At 43.1% G+C, this 24,959-nt stretch overlaps 1 protein-coding gene across 3 annotated transcripts in view; it reads right to left on the bottom strand.

The window, feature by feature from the left end:
- Window positions 1–24,102, bottom strand: part of LOC134351410 (dynein axonemal assembly factor 5-like) — a 188,856-nt gene extending 164,754 nt beyond the window's left edge. For all 3 annotated transcript variants that reach the window (XM_063057511.1, XM_063057510.1, XM_063057512.1), the window contains exons 1-3: window positions 23,555–24,102; window positions 13,405–13,589; window positions 4,740–4,864 (exon numbers count right to left, since the gene is read on the bottom strand). In XM_063057511.1, the coding sequence (XP_062913581.1) occupies window positions 4,740–4,864; window positions 13,405–13,589; window positions 23,555–24,095 (851 nt within the window). In that variant the 5' untranslated portion in view covers window positions 24,096–24,102. The remainder of the gene's footprint in view (window positions 1–4,739; window positions 4,865–13,404; window positions 13,590–23,554) is intronic.
- Window positions 24,103–24,959: the final 857 nt, after the last annotated feature.

The following is a 24,959-nucleotide window of genomic DNA, read 5'->3' on the forward strand; positions in this document are numbered from 1 at the left end:
ACTTGAAACTGCTCACCCTTTCCACTCCTGATCCCTCGATGAGAACTGGTCTGTGTTCCCTTGACTTTGCCGTGAAGTCCACAATCAACTCCTTGGTCTTACTGATGTTGAGTGCAAGGTTGCTTGAAGCACCACTCAACCAGCTGATCTATCTCACTGTTATACGGCGCTTCATCACCATCTGCCAATAAAAGTTGTCATTGGCAAACTGATAGATGGCATTTGAGCTGTGCCCAGCCACACAGTCATGGGTGTAGAGAGAGGAGAGCAGCAGGCTAAGCATGCATCCTTGAGGTGCGCCAGCAGTGACTGACAACAAAGGGGACGTTATTTCCAATCCGCACTGACTGTGGTCCCTGGATGAGGAAGTCAAGGATTCAGTTGCAGAGGGAAGTGCAGAAGCCCAGGTTTTGAAGCTTGGTGATTACTACTGAGGGTATGATTATGTTGAACACTGAGCTATAATCAGTAAACAGCAGCCTGACATACAGTAGCTATTGTTGATATCCAGCTGCTCCAAGGCTGAGTGAAGAGCCAGTGAGATTGCATCTGCTGTAGACCTATTGTGGTGATAGGCAAATTGCAGGTCCAGGTCCTTGCTTAGGCAGGAGTTGATTCTTCTCAAGACCAACCTCTCGAAGGACTTCATTACAGTAGATGTGTCACTTTGAGGTAGCTCACCCTGCTCTTCAAGGGCACTGGTATGATTGTTGCCTTTTTGAACCAGATGAGAACCACCGACTACGGCTGTGAGAGATTGAAGATGTCCTTCAAGACTCTCGCCAGTTGATTGGCACAGGTTTTCAGTGCCCGATCAGGTACACCATCAGGGTCTCACACCTCGTGAGGGTTCACCCACTTGAAAGATGTTTTGACATCAGCCTCCGAGACAGAGATCAAAGGGTCACCAGATGCCACAGGGATTCGCACAGGGGTAAAATTTTTCTCCCCCCTCAAAATGTGCATAAAAGATGTTGAGCTCATTTGGGAGTGAAGCACCACAGCCAGTCATGATGTTAAGCTTTGCCTTGTAAGCAGAAATAGCCTGCAAACTCTGCCAGAGCTGACGAGCACCCGATTCTGCCTCTAACTTCATTGGGAATTGTTTCACTGTGCCTGGCCACACAGTGAGTCAAGGAGCAGCGCAGTGGGCTAAGTACACATTCTTGAGGTGCACCAGTGTTGATTGTCAGGAAGAGGGTGATGTTATTTCTCATCCATACTGACTGTGGTATCCAGATGAGAAAGTCAAGGATCCAGTTGCAAAGGGAGATTTAGAGGACAGGGTTTTGAAGTTTATTGAACAGTATTGAAAGGACAATGGTGTTGAATGCTAAGCCTTAATCAATGAACAGCAACTGACATGGGTCAACCATTTTAATTCTAATTCCCATTCCGACCTGTCGGTCCATGGCCTCCTTCACTGCAACAATGAGCCCAGTCTCAGGCTGGACGAGCAACACCTCATAATCCATCTGGGTAGCCTCCAACCCGGTAGCATAATCATTGATTTCTCTAAAGCGGTAATTTTCTCCCCTTCCATTCTCCACTTTGGCTCCCCTCTCACTTCTTCTCTTCTCTTCACCTGCTTATCTTCGCCAAGTGTCCCTCTTCCTTCCCTTTCTCTCATGGTCCACCCTCCTCTCCTATCAGATCGCTTCTCTTCCAGCCCTTTACTTTTCCACCTCACAGCTTTTCATTTCAACCCTTCCCTCCCCCACTCACCTGGCGTCATGTATCACTTCCAGCTTGTACTCCTCCTCCTACTGCCCACCCCACTTCTTATTCTGGCTTCTTTCCCCATCCTTTCCAGTACTGATGAGGGGTCTCGGCCCAAAATGTCAACTGTTTATTCACTTCTGTAGATGCTGACTGACCTGTTGAGTTCCTCCAGCATATTGCGTGTGTTGCTGTTGACCTGCTGAGAACTTCCATATTTCCGCAGGAGCAACTTTTCCCAGAATTTTTATGTAGGGTAGTAATCATGTACAATGTAATGTAACAATTATTCTAATTAAAACAAGATGCACACAAAATCTCAAGACAAAATTTTGACCACAAATTAAAAACATTGCTTCTTCAATAATGAACTGAAGTTAAACTAAATTAGTACATATAACGCACAACAAAGTGATTATGGCTCGTTTTTAGATTCAGAAGTTGGCTCCCTTAAGCAATATATATATTCTTGGATGAGGTGGAAAAACAATTTTCCATAAAGGTCAAACTACACATCCAAACTTCTTTGAAAGCTTACACATAAAAATATCGGAAACATTTTACAAATATCATTGGATTGCAATTATCCCCCAATATCTTGAAATATTTTTTAATACTCCCACAGAACACATTAGTGTTATGTGCAGTGAACTGGAGATGCAAATGCTGGGGAGGGAGGAGGGGAGGAATGAGACTGTCAGTCACAGGTTGCAAAGTAAAAATATAATTAAGTCACTATATTTACTTACAATTTTCTATAAAGTTGGGAAATTACATTCACAGTAAAACCTTACTGTCAACAGGTGCTTATGTCTTCTTCTTCATGTGCCTTGCGCGTCACACGCTTGGGCAATCATGGCTCTCCACATCGCACGATCCCTCGCAGCGTCCATGATATCTCGCACACTTAGATCTGTTAGTTCTTTCACGGTGTCCACATATTTTCTCCTTTGCCTTCCTCTTCCGCGTTTCCCAGGCATACGGCCTTGTAATATAAGGCATTCTATTTCTCCCTTTCTGATAACATGGTCCAGGAATTTAAGTTTCTTCTCATTAAAGATCTTTTTGTATGGGCACGTTGGAGTACTGTCTTAGTTACCCTATCTCTATATGATATTTTCAACATTCTTCTAGGAAACCACATTTCAGTTACTTCTAAGTTTCTTTGGAGTTCTGTTGTTATAGTCCATGTTTTGGAAGCATACAGCAAGATTGACCAGATGTAACATTTTAGTAGCCTAAGCCTTGCTGTCATAGAAGTGTGTCTGTTGGTAAAAATGGGTTTCATTTTTTGGAAGTTGGTTTTAGCAATGGCAATTCTTCTTTTTATTTCTACTTTAATTCTAGCATCTTCTGATATAAAGCTACCAAGGTAATTAAAGCTGGTCTTTTGTTCAATCTCTTGGTTACCGATGTATCCTATTGTTTTGATATTACCATACATTTGGTGTTTTTTTTACAGTTGATGGTTAGACCAAAATCTGCACTTGTTTGTACTACTTTGTCTAGGAGGATTTGTAGGTCTTCTGCAGCACTTGCTATTAGGGTGGTACCGTCTACATATCTTATATTGTTGATATTCACACCTCCAATTTTTATCCCATCTAGGTTTTCTACTTCTCTGAGAATAATTTCACTATAGATATTAAACAATTCCGGTGAGGCAACGCATCCTTGTCTCCTCTTTGAATTTTAGTCCAAATGCTTATATTATCATCAATTTTTACCACCGCCATTTGATTCCAATATAAATTTTGAAGCAGTTGGGTCCTTTCCATCAATGTTTAGTTTAGCGAGAATTTGAAATAATTTTTCATGCTGCACTTTGTCAAATGCTTTAGTGAAATCAATAAAACATAAAAAGAAATCATTTTGATATTCAATTGCCCTTTCTGAAAGCATTTGTAGTATGAAAATTGCATACCTAGTTCCTCTATCCTCAATAAACCCATATTGCAGTTTAGAAGTTTCTGGCCTCAACTTATTTTTAATTCGACTCAGAACAACTCTCAACAAAATCTTTACTATGTGACTCATAGGACTGATAGTTCTATAATTTTCGCAGTCAATAGTTCCAGGAATCTTTGGCAGAGTTATAAATACTAATTTCAAGAAATCGTCAGGCAATACACCAGACTCATATATGCCATTAAACGTTCAAAAAGAATATCTATGCCCAGATCTTCTAGGGCTTGTATCATTTCCACTGAAATTTCATCAGGTCCAGTGGCTTTACCATGTTTCATGATTTTTATTGTTTTATTTATTTCTTCCTTGGTAATAGGTGGACCAGAATTAGGGTGTTTAATATCTGGGGGTTCCCCTCTATTATCTTCAAAGGTGCTTATGTAATCATATAAAAATGGTGTTTTCTCAGCAACTTACACTCAGTGGCCACTTTATTCAGTACCTCCTGTACATAATAAAGTGTGTGTGCTCGTAGACGACTTCTGCTGCTGCAGCTCATCCACTTCACAGTTTGACATATTGTGCATTCAGAGATGCTCTTCTGCACACCACTGTTGTAATGCATGTGGTTATTTGAGTTACTGTCATCTTCCTGTCAGCTTGAACCAGTCTGACCATTCTCCTCTGACCTCCTTCACTAACAAGGCATTTTGTCCACAGAACCGCTGCTCACTGGATTTTTTCTTTTGTTTTTCGCACCATTTCTCTGTGAATTCTAGAGACTATTGTGTGTGAAAATCCCATGAGATCAGCAATTTCTGAGATGCTTAAATCATCCCATCTGACACCAACAATCATTCCACGGTCAAAGTTACTTAGCCCACATTTCTTCCCCATTCTGATATTCGGTCTGAACAACAACTGAACCTCTTGACCATGTCTACATGTTTTTATGCACTGAGTTGCTGCCATACGATTGGCTAGTTAAATATTTACATCAATGAGCCAGAGTACAGGTGTACCAAATAAAGTGACCAATGAGTGTATACTGTCTGAATATTTGTCTGTACAGAAATGCTACCTTGCAAGAGAATTTTAGTATTTTTGTTTACCTGATTTGAGGTACCTCATCACTGCAGCTGCTTAGCAGAAGAGGGATAAGCTTGTGGAAGAAGGAGTAGCGATCCCGGAGGTCCAAAAGCCAGCTTCCCACCACTTCTGTCACCGCTTGGCGTACCTGACTCAGTTTGAAAACACAAAATTAAGTTGTAATTTAGAATCAAATTTCAGAACATTGACATAAAATTTGTTTTGTGATAGCAGTACAGTGCAATACATAAAAACTCCATAAATTACAAAAATAAATAAATAAATAATGCAAAGTAAAAAGAATCACAAGATATTGTTCATGGGTTCAAGGACCAATTGTTTTGGGGCCCCTTGTCTAAGAAGGGATGCACTGGCGTTGGACAGGGTCCAGAGTAATGAACCCAGGAATGAAAGGGTTAACATATGAGGAGCATTTGATGCCTCTAGGCCTGTACTCATTGGACATTAGAGAATGGGGTGGGGGGAAATGCTGTTGGATCTCATTGAAAGTTATTGAATATTGAAAGATCTAGATAGAGTGGATATGGAGAGGATGTTTCCTATAGTGGGAGATTCTAGGACCAGATGGCACAGCCTCAGAATACAAGGAAGTCCCCTTAGAACAGAGATTAAGAGGAATTTCTTTTGCCAGAGTGTGGTGAATCAATGGAATTCATTGCCATGGATGGCTGTGGAGGCCAAGTCATTGGGTATATTTAAAGCAGAGGTTGACAGGTTCTTAATTAGTAAAGGCATCAAAGATTATGAGATCAAAGAGAGGGATTATAAATCAGCCATATTGGAATGGTGGAGCATAATCAATAGGTCAAATTGCCTATGTCTAATGATCTTTATATAATCCTAATTGCCTGTAACCTTTGGTCTTGTAACAAATTAAAGCCTTATACACTTCCCAGGTTCCTAAGGTTGTCATAGCCAGGGGGGTAGTGGGGGTAAGCTCCCACTACCTATAAAGCACTCCAAATGGCGTGCATCCCTAACAGCCTCTGATAACCAAGTCCAACTCTCGGCCTTCACATGTGGCTTAGCTACTAGGCCCGGCAGAACTGTTTCTACTGACAAGAGAAGGGGCAAAGGCGGACCACTGGCGCCTCAAAACCAGTTGCTTTGGCAGATGGGGCTCGTCAGCTATCCACATGGGAGAAGGAAAACTCTAATTTTAAACCTCCACTGCCTTGGAGCCATACCCACCCATGGGAAAGGCTTGGGAAGTAAACCCCAATGAAGAAGTCTGGTGCTGGGGTCCCTAAGGTAGTTTGATGTTGTTTACAACTTCACTCTGGCAACCTCTGTGCCGTCACTGGTGCCAAGCTGTATTGGAGCTTGCCCTTCCCTTGGACGTGGAGAAGGGAACCTGCTGCATGGACAACAGACGATTCTTCAAAATGGCTTGCGCCTGGGGTGGGGGGGGGGAATGAGGATGAGGAGTACTACTACTACTACGCTTCCCATAAGTATGACAGCTAGAGGGCATCTGATTTCTATTCTGGTAGAGAAGATTGATGGAGTTAATATTAGATCAGCCATGTTTGAAATGAATGGAGGCAGAGATTAACAGGGTTGAACAGCCAACTATTATTTCTTTTTTTCATAACCCAAAAGAAACAACCATGATTGAAAATTTATTAGCTGTCTCCATCAACAAAAATCAAATATTACACTACCAAATGTTGTTTCACTTCGAATTGTCCACAGCTATCTGCATCAAGCACATTCTGAGAATTTTTCTCCCCAACTTATTTTTTTAAATGGTTTAATTCAAAGTGCACGACAATAGAAAACAATAGGACTCAGGTCAAACCCCAAGATCAAAATACCAGTAATACATTACAAAGTTAGAAATCACTCCCTACCATTAGTCATTTACACAGTGTCTCTGATGTTTCTGTATTGATTACAAATCTCATCAGTCTTGTGAAATTTGGCCATGAGCCTTGAGCTTGAAGCTGTTAGGACTGAGAGTCAACAATTGTTCCTTATGCTCTTGAACGGAGAAGGATTACTTTTGGCCTGGAGTGGTTATTATGATGAAATAACACTGTCAGCGGCGTGCAGCATCGTTTTATCACAATTACTAACCAAGGAAAGGAGATAATTTACTCCTCACATGAAAGTTCATATACAGTACAATGCAAAAGTCTTAAGCACCCCAGATTTTTTCCTATGGTTTCAGATGACATGGCCTCCACAGAGTCCTGATTTCAATATCATCAAGGATGTCTGGGATTACCTGGAGAGGTGGAAGCAAGTGAGACAGCCAATGTCGGCAGAAGAATGCGGCAAATTTTCCATAATGCTTAGAATAACCTACCAGCCAATTTTCTTATAAAACTGCATAACAATGTACCTAAGAGAATTGATTCAGTTTTAAAGGCAAAGGATGGTCACACCAAATTAGATTTGATTTGATCTGTTTACTGCTCTTTATAATAATATTTTTGATATTTAGAAATGTTCCATTTCATTATTTTCGAAAGCATCTTCACTTTACTGATTTTTTACTAACATATGCCTAAGACTTTGGCACAGCACTGTACTTCACAGGTTATACCATGGGCCAGGAGTTAAGCACAAGGTAAGGAAGTTTCAAATTTTTGCAATCAGAATATTTCTGAAAAGAAACTTACATGGGTAGGACACTGTCAATTAATTAAGAATAGTTTACAAAGGTATGTTGGATCCAAAAGTGCATGCAGATTTTTAAATGAAATATACAGTATTAAAGCAAATGTTTTAAAATGGAAGGGAATTGGATTTACATCCCCTAATCCAATTATCTACCTCCTCCAAGTTGTACTTCATGTTAAACGTGCACACACTCAGTGGCCACTTTATTAGGTACACCTGCTCCTTAATGCAAATATCTAATCAGCCAATCATGTGGCAGCAACTCAATGCACAAAAGCATGCAGACATGGTCAAGAGGTTCAGATGTTGCTCAGAGAAATATCAAAACAGGGAAGAAATGTGATCTAAGTGACTTTGACCGTGGAATAATTGTTGGTGCCAGATGGGGTGGTTTGTGTACCTCAGAAACTGTTAAGCTCCTATGATTTTCACACACAAGTCTCTAGAGTTCATAGAGAATGGTGTGAAAAACAAATAAACAACATCCAGTGAATGGCAGTTCTGAGTGAAAATGCCTTATTAATGGGAGAGGTCAGAGGAGAATGGCCAGACTGGCTCAAGCAGACAAGGCAGCAACACTCACTCAACTAACCATGCATTATAACTTTGGTGTGCAGAAGAACATCTCTGAATGCACAACACGTTCAACTTTGAAGTGAAAGGGCTACTGCAGCGGAAGATCATGAACATACACTCAGCGGCCACTTTGTTAGGTACAGAAGATACAGAAGTGGCCACTGAGTGCGTTTGACTCCTGCATACAGTAGCATGGGAAATTGATAAGAACACAATGTAATTTGACTCTTGCCTATTATAGAAAGAGCAAAAAAAATCAATTTTCCCTTTGATCCACGGAGGAAAATATATAACCTCTTTTGGATAAAAACATTTTCTTATCTTGCTTCCTTCTCTATAATTCAAGATAATGATCCAAAATAGAATAGAAAGAAAAGATCCTTGGAAAAAATAAACTTGAGTGTTGATCGATGAATCAATGATGCAGCAGTCTCTTTGAAAACCTCTTACACCGATGTCAGTCAAGGGTTATACACTGTATGGTCCAGGATACCAAAAGAAATCACCTGCTCTGCATTGAATAGTACAATGTGATCTCTCACAGTCATTCTTCTGGCTTAACTGCTTTTCCACATCTAACTCGATTCAGTTTTTTGACGAGGTGGCATGGGTGATTGATGAAGGTGGAGCTGAAGATGTTATCTATATGGATTTTAGTAAGGTGTTTGACAAGGTCCCTTATGGGAGGCACATTCAGAAGATTAAGATGCAAGGGATTCATGGTGAATTGACTGTTTGGATTCAGAACTGGCTTATCCATAGAAGACACAGGGTAGTGGTCAAAAGGCCTTATTCTAGCTGGAGGTCTGTGATGAGTGGTGTTCCACAGGGAACTGTACTGGGATCTCTGCTGTTTGTGATTGTATATAAGTGACCTGGATGAAAATGTAGGTGGATGGGTGGGCAAGTTTGCAGATCATACAAAGATAGTGTTGAAGACCAGTAAAAAAAAAATACAGTGTGATATAGATCAGGTATGGGTGGAGAAATTACAGATGGAGCTTAACCTGGCCAAATGCGAAGTGTTGCACCTTGATTTGTCAAATGTAAAGAGATATTACACTGTTAAGGGCAAGATCCCTAACAATGTTCATAAGCAGAGGGATCTTAGGGTCCAAATTCATAGCTCTCTGAAAATGGCTACACAGGTTGATAAGGTGGTTATGAAGGCAAATAGCATGCCTGCGTTTATTAGTTAAGGCACTGAGTTCAATAGTCAGGAAGTTATATCGCAGCTTTATAAAACTCTAGTTAGACCACATATGAAGTATATGAAGTTCGAGGGCTGTCTACACTACCGCCCTCGAACATCTCAGACCAGCAACCCGAAGAAACCAAACAACAGGAATTCTGCAGATGCTGGAAATTCAAGCAACACACATAAAAGTTGCTGGTGAACGCAGCAGGCCAGGCAGCATCTCTAGGAAGAGGTGCAGTCGACGTTTCAGGCCGAGACCCTTCGTCAGAACAAAGAAACCAAGACTGGTTCGATGAGAATGATGAAGAAATACAGGCACTACTAACGGAGGAACATCAACATTACAGAGCGCATCAGAATGACCCCATGTCACTAGCCAAGAAAGATGCCTTTACCAACGCAAGAAGAAAGTTGCGGAAAAAACTTTGCGAGATGCAGGACAGCTGGTTCAGCAAGAAGGCCGATGAAATCCAGGGCTATGCAGACAGCCACGACATAAAGCGCTTCTACGATGCGCTTAAGGCTGTATACGGACCCCAGTCCTCCGGCTCCTCACCCCTCCTCAACGCAGATGAGACGCAGCTGCTGACAGAGAAGAAGCAGATTCTGGATCGGTGGGCTGAGCACCTTAACAACGTCCTTAACCGCCCTGCCGACATCAACGACGAGGCCATTGCCCGCCTGCCCCAGGTAGAGATCAACAAGAACCTCGACACCCTCCCCACAGTAGATGAAGTCAGGAAGGCAGTGAAGCAACTCTCCTGTGGCAAAGCACCAGGACCCGATGCAATCCCTGCTGAGGTATACAAAGCAGGAGGCCCTGTCATGATGCAAAAGCTGACTGTTCTCTTCCAGTCCATGTGGAAAAAGGGACAGGTCCTGCAACAGCTGAAAGATGCCAGCATAGTCCACATCTACAAGAGGAAAAGCAACTGCCAGTCTTGCGACAACCACCGAGGCATCTCCCTCTTGTCCATTGCGGGGAAGATTCTGGCCCGTGTCCTGCTCAACCGCCTTCTTCAACATCTTGAGCAAGGTCTGCTCCCAGAAAGCCAGTGCGGCTTCCGTGCTGAACGTGGGACCGCGGACATGATTTTTGCTGCGCACCAACTCCAGGAAAAATGCCAGGAGCAACACAGCGACCTCTTCGTGACCTTTGTCGATCTAACCAAGGCTTTCGATACGGTCAGCAGAAAAGCTTGTGGAAGATCATGGAGAAGTTTGGCTGCCCCAGCAAGTTCATCACAATCGTCCGGCAGTTCCATGACGGTATGATGGTGAAAGTTCTGGATGCCGGCGACGAGTCAGAGGCCTTCCCAGTGACAAATGGCGTCAAACAAGGCTGCGTTCTTGCCCCGACTCTGTTCAGTATGGTATTCTCTGCCATGCTGACAGATGCCTTCTGTAACTACGAAGAAGGAATCCACGTCAGGTACAGGACTGACAGCAGGTTGTTCAACCTTAGGCGCCTGCAGGCAGTTACAAAGTCGTTCACTGACTGTACTCTGCACAGCAAGTCTGTACCAAAGCGCTCTGGTCCACGCCAAAGCATCCCGATCAAATCGTGCAAAACAGCATTAAAAAAAAGAGTAACCAGAATCCAGAAACATATGCAACATGAACCATACAGCCAAAAATGAGTCAACAGCCATGATTCATGGTGATCAAACCTCACAGGATGGGACCCAAGATCCCTGCACCTTTCTCCAACAGCAGCAAGCAGGAGGGAGAGAGAGAGAGAGAGAGAGAGATAGTCAAACACAGGCAGACAGTGCTGGGCACCCGCTCGCCCTCTGCTCTTGTCTTCGTCGATTTTAATCTTGCTTGATGATTTAATCAGCAAGAAGTGATAGAGCTAATCGTGGTTTCATGCTCCGCTTTTAGGCTGCACACTCTGCTTTCAACCTCGCCAAATTCCCCCAGAGAAGGCAAAAGCGCCAGATTGCTCAGACAGCCCAAAACACATAATCAAAATGCAAATTATAGACTCCAACTGCATGCAGTTTAGTAGTAGAAGCATATTTAAAAGTAGTAGTTTTGAAAGTTGTCAGCAGGACATCGCCATTGGTTGCGATAGGCTCTGGTGCCATTTCAAAGGAAACAAGCAGTTGCTGGTTACTATTAAACAAATGCTCTAAGAGCAGGTAATGTGGGCATTGAAGCTATAATGTCCCTCCACCATGAGCCTGTGCATGAGTCAACTTCAAAGCTCATGCTAGAAAGAAGATTATTTTGGGAGTTTGAGCAGTTAAGGGGCTCCTAGGTTCCTACTGAATGATTGTCCAGAATGAGTTAGTGTCCTCTGAAAAAAGCAATAGAAAACATTTAAACATGGTTTAAACATTCTTACTCCATGGCAAGAGTGTCACCCACCAGGCCAAGGTTGGCTCATGGGATTGTAAGTGAGGACAAGAGGAACTTTATCCCTGTTAAGGTGGCAGGAAGATGGGGTGAGCGCAGATGTCTGGGAAATGGAGAAGATACAGGCAAGGGCAGCATCAATGGTGGAGGAGGAGCATCCTTTTCCAACAAAGTAATTTCAGGTATAATATCTTTCTGTTTTATTAGCCTCATAACTCATCAGATAATGATACAGGTGTCCCCCGCTTTTCAAACGTTCACTTTACGAAACCTCGCTGTTACAAAAGACCTACATTAGTTCCCTGTGTTCGCTAACAGAAGGTGTTTTCACTGTTACAAAAAAAAGGAAGCGCGCACCCCAAGCAGCCAAACTCCTTCCCCAGATTCGGAACTGCATTCCAGCCGGCATTGCTTAAGCATGTGCCTGTGAGCAGCCGTTTGCAAGATGAGTTCTACGGTATCGGAAAAGCCTAAAAGAGCTCATAAGGGTGTCACACTTAGCATAAAACTAGACATAATTAAGCGCTTCAATTGTGGTGAACGAAGTAAGGACAAAGTGAGCTTGGCTTGTGGAAGCTGACGAAGATGATGTTGAAGAGGTTTTGCCATTCCATGACCAAGAACTGATAGATGAAGAGCTGATGCAATTGGAAGAGGAAAGGATAACAATCGAAACCGAATGCAGTAGCGAACGGACCGAAAGCGAAGTCGTCCAGGAACTGAACGTGAAGAAGATGATCTGCCTGCCCTGATGGAAACAGACGATGATGAGATGACACCCCAGTGTCCCACCACCCCAACATCCAGGCCGTGGACCGATACCGATCCGCAAAGAATGCAGCAGTAGCCGGGATGCACCCAGTGCATCTTTAAGAAAAAAGCTGAAATAAACAAGCTAATTAATTACATCGCCTTTAATCTGGGCTGACATTTACGTGCCGGGTGGCACCTAATTAATTAGCTTGTTTATTTCAGCTTTTTTATTAAAGATGTGTTGGGTGCGTCCTGGCTACCGCTGTACCGCTGCATGCTTTGCAGCAATGTATCAGTCGGCGGCTGGGAGGGTGGGGACCACTGCACCACCCCAACCTCCTACGACTCAGCCTAATACACCATCATCAGTGTGCTCGGCGCTGTCTTCCCAATTCTGGTAAGTGATACTACACTGTACATACATTATTTCTACCTTATATAGGCTGTGTATTTTTATGTGTTATTTGGTATGATTTGGCAGCTTCATAGCTTAAAGGTTACTGGAGATTGTTTCTGCCGAGAGCGCTTGCGTGAGATTTTCTGCCAAGAGCGCGTGCGTGAGATTTTCGCTACGGAGAACAGTGCAGCAATGATTGTGGAAAAGTATTTCTACTTTATATGGGCTGTGTATTTATCATATCATTCCTGCTTTTACTATATGTTACTGTTATTTTAGGTTTTATGTGTTATTTGACATGACTTGGTATGTTATTTTCTGGGTCTGCGAACGCTCACAAATTTTTCCCATATAAATAAATGGTAATTGCTTCTTCGCTTTACGACATTCTGGCTTACAAACCGTTTCATAGGAACGCTCTACATTCGGATGGTGGGGGAAACCTGTAATTGAATAATCTATTTTAAATAAACAATCAAATCAGCTATAGTTTAACAAAATCTCTACCACCCATTTATGAATAAAGGTATTTTTTATTGCTCTATTAAATGAAGGAAGAAATTCAAGGATAAATTCCATGATAAATTTGAAGCTTCACTGCTAGAAACTCACTTGTTCTGTTTATTGGGGCTGAAAACAGAAAACTGCAATCCCTAAGCACAGAGGCCTACTGGTGTCAAATAAAAGCAAGAAACAAAATGTCTGCATCCTCTCATTACGTAAAATGAATAGTAACAGAGAGTTTTCCCCTCACCAGTGGTGCATCATCAAAGAGACGCTGTGCCAAATGAGAGAGAACATCATCGACAGACTTTCCATTGCCGTACTGAATGACTGCTCCTGTTGTCCGAATGACGGACACGCGGACCTTTGAATGCTGATGGGAGATGGTCTGCATCAACGGCTTTATTAGAGATTCAGACTGCATGTGAAAAGTTTCTGAAAAAGAAAATATGAAGTAACAATGAACAATGATGACTGTTGGGCAGATTTCCACCAGAGGAGAAATGCGTTTTAGTTTTGCATTCATACGTTTATTTTTTTTTACTCAGTTCTACAGTGACTTACAATAGATCTCTTAAAAACACTACTGCTCCTTTTTGGCAATTGAATGTGCAAAGTAAACATCTTCCATAACAAATGGGCTCATTTTTCTTGAAAGATTTGCTGAGCTTTGCATGCAGCAGTTTTGAAGGCACTGTCCCATGACCTCAGTAGCAGCAGCTTTCAAATCTCAACAGCAGTATGTGACATTAAACTATCTCATTCATCCAGAAACACACACACTCAGAGTCAAGATGAAAACTTTTCATGACGTAGACGTCATTATCACAGAGAAACTGTTGCAAGTCCTTTGTAATGGGGTTTGTTGCAATGCGGCATCTCTTGGTGTTTGCAGTGAAATGAAATAAAAGGCTGATCATGGAAATATTTTTGAAGTGAACAAGGATTTTAATTCCACAAGCGGAATTAACTATATACAACGCTAAGATTTATTTTCTTGTGGGCATACTCAATAAATCCAAAATAAAATAACCATAATAGAATCAATGAAAAACTGCATCAACATAGGCATTTAACCAGAGTGCAAAAGGCAACAAATTGTGCAAATACGACAAGCAAGGAACAATAATAAATAAATAAATAATATCGAGAACATGAGATAATCCTTAATAGTGAGTTCATAGGTTGTGGGAATATTTCAGTGATGGGGCGAGTGAAGTTGAGTGAAGTTATCCCCTTTGCTTCAGGAGCCTGATGGTTGAAGAGTTACAACTGTCTATGAACCTGGTGGTGTGAGTCCTGAGGCTTCTGTACCTTCTCCCAGATGGCAACAGTGAGAAGACAGCATGTCCTGGGTGATGGGGGTCCCTGATGATGGATGCTGCTTTCCTGTGACAATGCTTCATGTAGATGTGCTTAATGCTGGGGAGGGCTTTACCTGTGATAACCTCTACTTTTTGTTGGATTTTCCATTCAAGGGCCTTGGTGTTTCCAAACCGGGCTGTGATGCAAACAGTCGAGATACTCTCCACTGCAACTCTAAGGTTGTTTGTCAATGATTTAGATATATTTTTTAAAATTGAGATAGTGTGGAACCTAGCAATCCCCCAATTTAATCCAAGCCTAATCACGGGACAATTGACAATGACCAATTAACCTACCAACCTGTAGGTCCTTGGACTGTGGGAGGGAAATTGAGCATCCAGAGGAAACCCACGCGGTCACGTAGAGAACGTACAAACTCCTTACAGGCACCAGCGGGAATAGAACCCTGGTCACCTGTACGCTAAATCGTTGAGCTAACCACTGTGCTACCATGCCACCTCATGCCATGCCAGATTGTCATAAGCTCCTAATAATACTTCTAAATGTAGCATTGAAACCTTTTCAAAACACTTGGACCAGAAGGATCAATTTGCAACTCAAGTTTTTTAGTTTTACCTTACACAAAGTGATAGAGACAGATACAATTACAATATTCAAAAGACCTTCAGACAGGTTCATGCTACAGAAAGGTTTAGAGGGATACGGACTTAACGGAGGCAAATAGGATTTCGCTTGGATGGGCATCCCAGTTGGCGTAACTGAACCAGAATGAGAATTATCAAATGACATTCATTAAGATCACCATTAGGCAATACACATCACAAACATCTTGGCTCTCTTGCACATCACCTCAGAGAATCTTTTATCCCACAAAAGGTTCTCACAACACTTATGCACTTTGATGAGTACCTTCTCAACCTTGGGTACTGTGCAAAACTGTTGCATGTCCAAATGCAAATAATGTAACAGTTTCAATATTTGCTATCAGAAACATAATATTCTCGTGATAGAATGTTTTGCAATTACTGTGCCATTTCAAGCTTCAAGAAGCAGCAGGTTCATTTGAAGTATATTCTGATAATTATTGGTACAGGTCCATAAATTGTAGCCTCCAATTATTAAATAGCTATTATGCTAAAAAATAATCAGAATTAGGATTATTATCAGAGACACGTGAAATTTGTTGTTTTGCAGTAGCAGAATAGTGCAACATATAAAAAATAATTATAAGTTACAAGTTGTAAGATTTGTGTACAGTTCTGGTCACCGAATTATAGGAAAGATGTCAACAAAATTGAGAGAGTACAGAGAAGATTTACTAGAATGTTACCTGGGTTTCATCTCCTAAATTACAGAGATAGGTTGAACAAGCTGGGTCTTTATTCTTTGGAGCATAGAAGGTTGAGGGGGGACTTAATTGAGGTATTTAAAATTATGAGGGGGATTGATAGAGTTGACGTGGATAGGCTTTTTCCATTGAGAGTGGGGGAGATTCAAACAAGAGGACATGAGTTGAGAGTTAAAGGGTAAAAGTTTAGGGGTAACATGAGGAGAAACTTCTCTACTCAGAGAGTGGTGGCTGTGTGGAATGAGCTTCCAGCAGAAGTGGTTGAGGCAGGTTCAATGTTGTCATTTAAAGTTAAACTGGATAGCTACATGGACAGGAAAGGAATGGAGGGTTATGGGCTGAGTGCAGGTCGGTGGGACTAGGTGAGAGTAAGAGTTCGGCACAGACTAGAAGGGCCGAGATGGTCTGTTTCTGTGCTGTAATTGTTATATGGTTATATAGTTAAAAAGAGCAAAAGTGAGGTAGTGTTCACTGATTCTATTAGGACTATTATTCAGTCGATTTATTGAGTATGCCCACAAGAAAATTAATCTCAGGAATCTATATGATGACATATATATTCTTTGATACTAAATTTACTTTGAACTCTGATCTGTTCAGAAATTTGACGGTGGAAGGGAAATGCTGTTCCTGAAATACTGAGTGCCCCTCTTCAGGCTCCTGTACCTCCCCGCGATGGCAGCATTAAGAAGAGGGCTTGTTCTGGGTGAAGGGGTCCTTAGTGACAGATGTTGCTTTATTAAGGCAATGCCTATTGAAGATGCCCATATTGCTGGGGAGGCTACTGCCCATAATGGCGCTGACTCTGCAACTTCCCTGTTCATTAGCACCTCCATCCAGACAGCGAGGCAACCAGTCAGAATGCTCTCCATGGTACATCCATGGAAATTTGCTAAAAATATTTATTTGTACACAATATGCTGGAATGAGGATTCACTTACAAAATTGTAATTTTGGAAGAAAATCCTTCCAAAGGGAACCACTGTCCCTTTTCTCATGAAAACATCCCAAATAGTTTCACCACTAATGAAACACTTTTGAATCAGGGTCCCAGGCATATTGTGAAAATACAGTACGCAATTTAGACTAAAAGACATGGGACCAGAATTAGGCCATCTGGCCCATCGAGTCTGCTCTGCCATTCAATCATGGCTGATCATTTTTCCTACTTCCTCCTCAACCCCAGTTCCCGGCCTTCTCCCCGTAACTTTTGATGCCATGTTCAATCAAAAACCTATCAATCTCTGCCTTAAATACACCTAACAACCTGGCCTCCACAGCTGCATGTGGCAACAAATTCCACAAATTCACCATCCTTTGGCTAAAAAAATTTCTCCACATCTCTGTTTTGAAAGGGCGCCCCTCTATCCTGAGACTCTGCCCTCTTGTCCTAGACTTTCCCACCGTGGGAAACATCCTTTCCACATCTATTCTGTCTAGGCCTTTCAACATTCAAAAGGTTTCAATGAGATCCCCCCTCATCCTTCTGAATTCCAGCAAGTGCAGACCCAGAGCCATCAAACATTCCTCATGTGATAACCCTTTCATTCCTGGAATCATCCTTGTGAAACTCCTCTGGACCCTCTCCAACACAAGCACATCTTTTCTCAAATGAGGGGCCCAAAACTGTTCACAATACTCAAGGTGAAGCCTCACCAGTTCCTTATAAAGCCTCAGCATTACATCCTTGCTCTTGTATTCTAGACCTCTTGAAATGAATGCTAACATGGCAATTGCCTTCCTCACCACCGACTCATCCTGCAAGTTAACCTTCAGAGTGTTCTGCACAAGGCCCCCCAAGTCCCTCTGCATCTCAGATTCCTGGATTTTCTCCGTTTAGAAAATAGTCCACATATTTATTTCTACCGCCAAAGTGCATGACCATGCATTTTCCAACATTGTATTTAATTTGCCACTTTCTTGCCCATTCTGTCCTTCTGCATCCTACCTGTTTCTTCAACACTACCTGCCCCTCCACCAATCTTCGTATCATCTGCAAACTTGGCAACAAAGCCATCTATTCCATCATCTAACTCACTTATATACAGCATAAAAAGAAGCGGTCCCAACACCAACCCCTGCAGAACACCACTAGTCACTGGTAGCCAACCAGAAGAGGATCCTTTTATTCCCACTCGCTGCCTCCTACCAATCAGCCACTGCTCTATCCATGTTAGTAACTTTCCTGTAATACCATGGGCTCTTAAATTGGTAAGCAGCCTCATGTGTGGCACCTTGTCAAAGGCCTTCTGAAAGTCCAAATACACAACATCCACTGCATCCTCTTTATCTATCCTACTTTTAATCTCTTCAAAGAATTCCAAAAGGTTTGTCAGGCAGAAATTTCCCCTGAAGGAAGCCATGCTGACTTTGTACTATCTTGTCCTGTGACACCAATTACTCCATCACCTCTTCCTTAACAATTGACTCTAACATCTTCCCAACCGCTGAGGTCAGGCTGAGTGGTCTATAATTTCCTTTCTTCTACCTTCCTCCTTTCTTAAAGAGTGGAGTAACATTTGCAATTTTCCAGTCCTCTGGCACCATGCCAGAGTCCAATGATTTTTGAAAGATCATTTCTAATACCACCACAATCTCTAACGCTACCTCTTTCAGAACCCTAGGGTGCAGTTCATCTGGTCCAGGTGACTTATGTACCTTTAGGTCTTTCAACTTTTTGAGTACCTTCTCTCTTGTAACAATAACGGACTCACTTCTTCTCCTTTACACACTACAACATCAGGCATACTGCTGGTGTCTTGGACAGCAAAGACTGATGTTTATTTCAGCAGCCATCACCTTGTCCCGTTATTATTTCTCCTGCCTCATTTTCTAGTGGTCCTATATCCACTCTTTTACTTTTAACATACTTGAAAAAACTTTACTCACAACACGCTGGAGGAACTTAGCAGGTCGGGCAGCATCCGTGGAAAAGATCGGCCGACGAAAAAACTTTTACTATCCACTGTGATATTATTTGCGAGCTTGCTTTCACATTTCATCTTTTCCCTTCTAATGATTTTTTTAGTTGCTCACTGTAGGTTTTTAAAAATTTCCCAATCCTCTATCTTCCCACTAATTTTTACTTTGTTGTATGCACTTTCTTTTGCTTTTACATTAGCTTTGACTTCTCTTGTCAGCCACAGTGGTACTATTTGAGTATTTCTTCATTTCTGAAATACACATGTCCAGCACCTTCCTCATTTTTCCCGGAAACGCAACCATTGCTGCTCTGCTGACATCCCTGCCAGCAGCTCCTTCCAATTTACTTTGGCCAACTCCTCTCTCATACAACTGCAATTTTCCTTACTCCACTGAAATACTGCTACATCAGACTTTACTTTCTCCGTATCAAATTTCATGTTGAACTCTTGTGATCACTGGTTCCTGAGGGTTCTTTTACCTTAAGCTCCCTAATCGCCTCTGGTTCATTACATAACACCCAATCCAGTATAACTGATCCCCAAGTAGGCTCAGTGACAAACTGCTCTCCAAAGCTATCTATTAGGCATTCAACACACTCTCTTGAGATCCATTACCAACCTGATTTTCCCAATCGAACAGTGTGTTAAAATCTCCCATAACTACCATAACACTGCCCTTTTGACTCACCTTTTCTATTTCCTATTGTAACTTGTGGTCCACCTCCCAGCCACTGTTGGGAGGCCTGTATATAACTGCCATAAACATCCTTTTACCCTTGCAGTTTCTTAACTCAACCCACAAGCATTCAACATCATCCGATCCTGTGTCACATCATTCTACTGATCTGATGCCATTCTTTACCAGTAGAGCCACACCACCCCCTCTGCCTACCTTTCATGCAAGCTGTAACCTTGGACATTCAGCTCAACCATCCTTCAGCCGCAATTCAGTGATGGCCACAATATCATACCTGGCAATCTGTAATATTGCAACAAGATCATCCACCTTATTTCTTATACTACATGCATTTAGATACAACACCTTGAGTACTGTATTTGCTGTCCTTTCTGACTCTCATCCATAATGACTTGATACTCAAACTGTTGGCTGCAACTAAGTCCCATCACCTGCCTGCCCTTCCTGACAATCTGACTGCACGTTATCTTTACGTTTTACCATCTGTCCTATCCTGAGTCCCTTCACTCTGGTTCCCACCCCCCACCGCCGCCAAGTTAGTTTAAACCCTCCCCAACAGCTCTAACAAACTTGTCCGCGAGAATATTAGTCCCCTTTCGGTTCAGGTGTAACCCGTCACTTTTGAACAGGTCATACCTCCCCCAGAAGAGATCCCAGTTATCCAAGAACCTGAAGCCCTGCCCCCTGCACCAGCTTCTCAGACACGTATTTATCTGCCAAATCATCCTGCTTCTACCCTCACTGGCGCGTGGCACAGGCAGCAATCCAGAAATTGCTACCCAGGAGGTCCTGCTTCTCAGCTTCCGAACTAGCTCTCTAAATTCTCTTTTCAGGACCTCATTTCTTTTCCTTCCTATGTCATTGGTATCAATATGTACCAAGACATCTGGCTGCTCCCCCTCCCTCTCCAAAATGTTGTGGACGTGATCTAAGACCTCCCTGACCCTAGCACCTGGGAGGCAACAAACCATCCAGGTGTCCCATTCACATCCACAGAATCTCCTGTCTGTTCCCCCCACTATTGAGTGCCCCATCATTACCACTCCCTTCTTCTCTTTCCCTTCTGCACCATGGACCCATGCCTGTAACCCGGTGGCCACGGCATTCTCCCGGGAGGTAATCCTCCACAAAAGTATCCTAAGCGGTATACTTGTTTTTGAGGGAAATGGCCACAGGGGTGCTCTGCTCTAACTGCCTATTTCCATTTCTCCTGATGGTCACCCAGCTACTCGCCTCCTGCGACTTCAGGGTGACTACCTCCCTGTACTTTGATCAATTATATCCTCGTTCTCCTGTACAAGCTGAAGATCATCCAGTTGCTGCTCCAGATGCCTAATTTGGATGCAAAACAAGATCCCATGTGATAACGAGCAGATAATTTGATTTCGGCAAACTATCATTATTATTCAAGAGATTGAGGAGTACTTTCATGAGATTCCTTTTAAATTAGTGAGACTTTATAAGCCATTGGTCAGACCACATTTGGAGTATTGGACCACATATTAAAGAAAGTATGTGCGGGCATTGGAGAGGAACCAGAGGATGTCTATGAGAATGATCCTAAGAATGAACGGGTTAATGTGTGAAAAGCATTTGATGACTCTGGGCCTCACTGGAATTCAAAAGAATGAGGGCGGATCTCATTGATACCTACAGAATATTGAAAGGCCCAGATAGAGTGAACATAAAGAGGATGTTTCCAGTATTGAGAGAGCCTAAAACCAGAGGGCACACTTTCAGAATAGAAGACAGTCCCTTTAGAACAGAGGTGAAGAGGAATTTCTTCAGCCAGTGGGTGTTGAATCTGTGGAATTCATTACCACAGGCAGCTGTGAAGGCCAAGTCATGGGGTACATTTAAAATGGCGATTGATAGGTTCCTGATTAGTCAGTTCATGAAAAGTTATCGAGAAAAGGCGTGAGAATGTGGTTGAGAGACGAAAATAAATCAGCCATGATGGAATGGTGGAGCACTCAATGGGCCAAATGGCCTAATTCTGCTCCTCTGTCTCATGGTCTTATAGTGCATTGAGATAGTTCTGAGAAAACTGGAGGAGTTTTTGTTTGATGTTTTAACAACACTTAAGGCAATCTGGTGCTTCTTCAGTCCTTTAGCGGAGATAGAACATAGAACGATACAGGCCCTTTGGCCCATGATATTGTGCTGACCGATACAAACCTAGTTCACAATCAATCTAACCTTTCCCTCCTATACACCCTCCACTTTTCTTACCAGGAAAAATGTGCTGAATGTCCACTTTATCCATGTCACTCAATTTTATACACCTCTCATCGTCCTTCACTCCAAAGAAAAAAGCCCAGCTCCTCAACCTTTCTTCATATGTCATACTCGCCAATCCAGGCAGCATCCTGATAAATCTCCCCTGCCCCGTCTCTAAAGCTTCCACATCCTTTCTATGAGGGACGAGAACTGAACACAATACTCTGTGTGGTTTGACCAGAGTTTTACAGAGCTGCATACACAAAATGCTGCCTGGCCTGCTGAGTTCTTCCAGCATTTTGTGTGTGTTGCCGGATTTCCAGCATCTGCAGATTTTCTCTTGTTTGTGGTTTTACAGAGCTGCAACATTACCTCAACCCTCTTGAATTCAATTCCCGGACTAATGAAGGCTGACCACGCCCCCCCCCCCCCCAAAACCACCCTATCAACTTTGAGGAATCTACGGACTTGGATCCCACACTGACAAGAAGTCTGCTTAGAACCTTTTACTCTACCTCAAGCTTGATCTTCCAAAGTATATCACTTCATACTTTTCCAGATTCGATTCCATCTGCCATTTCTCCACCCAGCTCTGCATCCTGTCAATATCCCTTTGTAACCTACAGCAGCCTGCCGCACCATCTGCAACTCTATCAAACCTTGTGCCATTGACAAACTTACTAACCCACCCTCCCACTTCCTCAGCCGTCACTTATAAAAATTACAAAATGCACAACCATCATCCTCAACGCGTATACCCAACGGGACTCAGTGCTGAACCCATTGATGCATACACTGCTCACACATGACTACAGGCAAACACCCAAGCAATGACATCAAGTTTGCTAATAACATGACAGGGGTGGGGCTCATCACCAACAATCAAGAGACTGCCTACAGAGAAGAGATGGAAGACCTCAAGGCCTGATGTCAGGCCTGTAACCTCTTCCTCAACGGCATTAAGACAAAGGAGATGGTTATCAACTTAGGAGTACTCACACCGCTTACTCCCTCCTTACAATGGAGCAAGCAGTTTCAAACTACTGGGAGTGCACATCTCATACAACCTCTCATGGTCCCAGAACACATCATACGCAATTAGGAAAGCTCACTAACACCTCTACTTTCAGAGGAAGTTGAAGAGAGCTGGATTATGCGCATCTACAGTCGCCTCATTCTACAGATGTGCATCCTAACAAGCTGCAACAGTGCATGGTATGATAACTGCATTGCAACAGACAGGAAGGTTCTCTAACGGGTAGTCAAAACTGCCCAATGCATTAAAATTTGAATTAAGGACATAATATGCAAAAAGATGCCAGAAGAGGGCCAGTAATATCATGAAGGACCCCACCAATCTTGCTCATGGACTGTTTGTCCCACTCCCATTAGGGGGAGGCTCTGTAGCATCAACACCAGGATCACCAGACTCAAAAGGCAAATCCAAGCAGTAAGGCTGATAACACCTCCATCCATTATTGTTCCTCCACACCCACAGCCACCACTACTTTATCATTTCTCATCAGTCACCATATGCAGACACTCCTGTCCCTAGCATCACTTTACAGACATGTGTCATACTAATTTACACTTATTGTGTTTATTATCATGCTCTTTATCTTTTTTTCCTATAGTAGATTCGGATTAACAATTACTTTGTTCTCCTTTACATTTGTGTGCTGGAATGACATTAAGCAATCTAGAACGGGGTTCCTAGAACACACCCCTGTGGAAAACTATCAGCCACCAATCTCCATCTACTTCCACCCTCTGCCTTATGCGGACAAGTCAATTCCGAATCCACGTAGTCAAGTTTCCAAGGATCCCATGTCTCCTGACTTTTTAGATGAGCCTCTCATGGGAAAGGGCCAAAGCCCACACTTACCAGGGGTCCATTTCGCATACTTGGCTGCACATTCGCAGCTCTTCTTCTTGACCTCGGGGAAGGGGTCGACGATGGTCCTCTGCAAGATCCTGACCATGTCGTCCAGGTAGGAAGCCAGCCGAGCGCCGCAGAGCTCGACCACGAACACCAGCAGCTCGACCAGGGCCAAGCGCAGCTCCTCAGCCGGCTCGGCCAACTCGGGCAGGCCCAGGCGCTGCACGATGGCCGGCAGCAGGTAGGGCAGCACTTCGTGGGGCCGCGGCACGGCGCGCAGCAGCTCGGCCAGGGTGCAGATGCTGAGCTCCCGGCAGCGCTCGGCCGGGTCGCTTAGGGCGCTGAGCAAAGGCCGCAGCAGGGTGGCCAGCACCCGCTGCCGCACTCCGCTCGGCAGCTGCCGCTCCGCCGCCTCGGCTCGGATGCACTCGAGCGCCCGGCGCCTTGAGCTCTTGCTCTCGCTGCTCAGGCAGTTCAGATGGCGGCCAAGTGCCTGGCACACCTCGGCCGCCTGGTCAGCCTCCGCATCCACCGGGGATTCCGCCATGCTCGCCGTCGCCAGTAGCAACCACGCCGCTTCTTTGCGACCGTTACCAAGGACACGTTTGACGGCTCTTCAGCAAATCAACTTTATTGACACCGTCCTCCAGTCTCCAGTGGATTGTACAGAATTCTTGAAACTCAAGCCTGGTTCCTACATTGTGAACTTGGAATTTCTAACTGAATCTTATCTACTTTATTCATTATAGCAAGGCTGCAAAGCGCCCATTTAATTGCCCATCCCGAAGTGCACTTGAGAGGGTGTTGACATGCCTCCTTGAACCCCTGGAGTAAAGTGTTCCTTGTTGGCTGAGAACTTACAGGATTTTTGACCAGTGTAAGTAAAGGAACATTCCTAAGTCAGGCAATGGCACTGCTTCAAGAAGGCACCATCCATCATTATCTAGGCTAACACATCAGGCAGGAGGTACAAAAGCCACACCAGTACTTCCCTTCAACCATTCAGTTCTTGAACCATCCGGCACCATACCCATTACTTTTTCTTATTTTTTGTTCTTTTAGACATTGTTTGTTTATCTTTTTGTACAGTTTTTCATTGATTTTATTGTGTTTCTTTGTATTTACTCTGAATGACTACGAGAAAATGAATCTGGTGGGCTTTGACAATAAATTTATTTTGAACTTTGAACTACAGTTCAGCGGCACTCCAAGTACTTTGCAATAAAATGGACATTTTTGTTCCAGTTGTTTTATTTTCTTGAAAAATGTGTGTAATCTATGTTTAATTCATATTTTCCTTGTACACGTGGCCAAGTGGTTAAGGCGTGCGTCTAGTGATCTCAAGGTCGCTAGTTCGAGCCTCAGCTGTGGCAGTGTGTTTGTGCCCTTGAGCAAGGCACTTAATCACACA

Source organism: Mobula hypostoma, chromosome 9 (assembly GCF_963921235.1).
Source record: "Mobula hypostoma chromosome 9, sMobHyp1.1, whole genome shotgun sequence".
Taxonomy (NCBI): domain Eukaryota; kingdom Metazoa; phylum Chordata; class Chondrichthyes; order Myliobatiformes; family Myliobatidae; genus Mobula; species Mobula hypostoma.